This window comes from Trichinella spiralis (genome assembly GCF_000181795.1).
Source record: "Trichinella spiralis strain ISS 195 chromosome Unknown Scfld3337, whole genome shotgun sequence".
Lineage (NCBI taxonomy): Eukaryota > Metazoa > Nematoda > Enoplea > Trichinellida > Trichinellidae > Trichinella > Trichinella spiralis.
This window is the reverse complement of record NW_003530276.1, coordinates 1-882: the sequence shown is the minus strand read 5'-3', so window position 1 is coordinate 882 and position 882 is coordinate 1. Positions and strand designations below refer to the sequence as shown.

General features: G+C 39.0%; 1 protein-coding gene across 1 annotated transcript; it reads right to left on the bottom strand.

Moving 5' to 3' along the window:
- Positions 1-204: 204 nt before the first annotated feature.
- Positions 205-802, bottom strand: Tsp_14125 (conserved hypothetical protein; the record flags this gene model as incomplete). The annotated part of the gene is made up of 3 exons (XM_003367980.1): positions 205-290; positions 534-652; positions 695-802. Coding segments are annotated over 3 exons (313 nt in total), but the record flags the coding sequence as incomplete, so codon positions are not given.
- Positions 803-882: the final 80 nt, after the last annotated feature.

Sequence of the window (882 nt, the reverse complement as noted above, 5' to 3'; positions counted from 1 at the left end):
GGAAAAACATCAGAACCGTAGGAACCGCAATTTGAGAGGGCCATCAACTGCGACTAAACAAAAATTTTCTGATGACGTAATCCATTGCTATCAAGAACAAAATGCTGGGATGTACAGCGACCTGTTCTCTTTATTTAACATATTTCATTGCTGTCATAATATCAAATTCCTTCTTACTATTTGTGATAAGGAACACTGGGACGGCTAGGAAACGCCTTTACGTCCATTTGATTCGCTTGATGTTAATGTAATGCTGTCATGGATAAAATGTGCACATTTTACGTATCCAACTGCAATCAGAAGCAAGTTAAATACTTACGGATGTTTGTGATGCCACATTTAGAACAAACCGATGTGAACATGACTAATCACGGTGTCCAGAACGAAAGGAACTTGAGAACAGTTCAGCTAATGATGTTATCTGTTATTATAGATATTCATGTATTCATATTCATATTCAGATAGATATTCAAATTTAATCCATGTAACACTCGCATCTTCCAGCTATCTAATTAATCAAATTCAATACTTACTGATGAACGATACTATTTGTGATAAGCAAAAGCACACGGGACGGCTAGGAAACGCCTTTACGTCCATGCGGACACGGGTTGCAAACGGTACAAGCTTCATGGGATGACGTAATCCACAGCTATTATAAACAAAAGCTTCTCACTAATTTTTGTCATATCACATTGGAAACGCACTGACAGCAACAAGCACCAATATGTTGTCAAAATTTCTACGAACGCTGCTCCGACTGACCTCACCGAAATCTGCTACAATTACAATCCATTCGATCCTTTACTTTTTTTTGTAAAAAGGTGAAAACCCCCCCCTCTGAAAAAACCCCTGTGGTAGAACGCTCTATCCTCCCCCCCC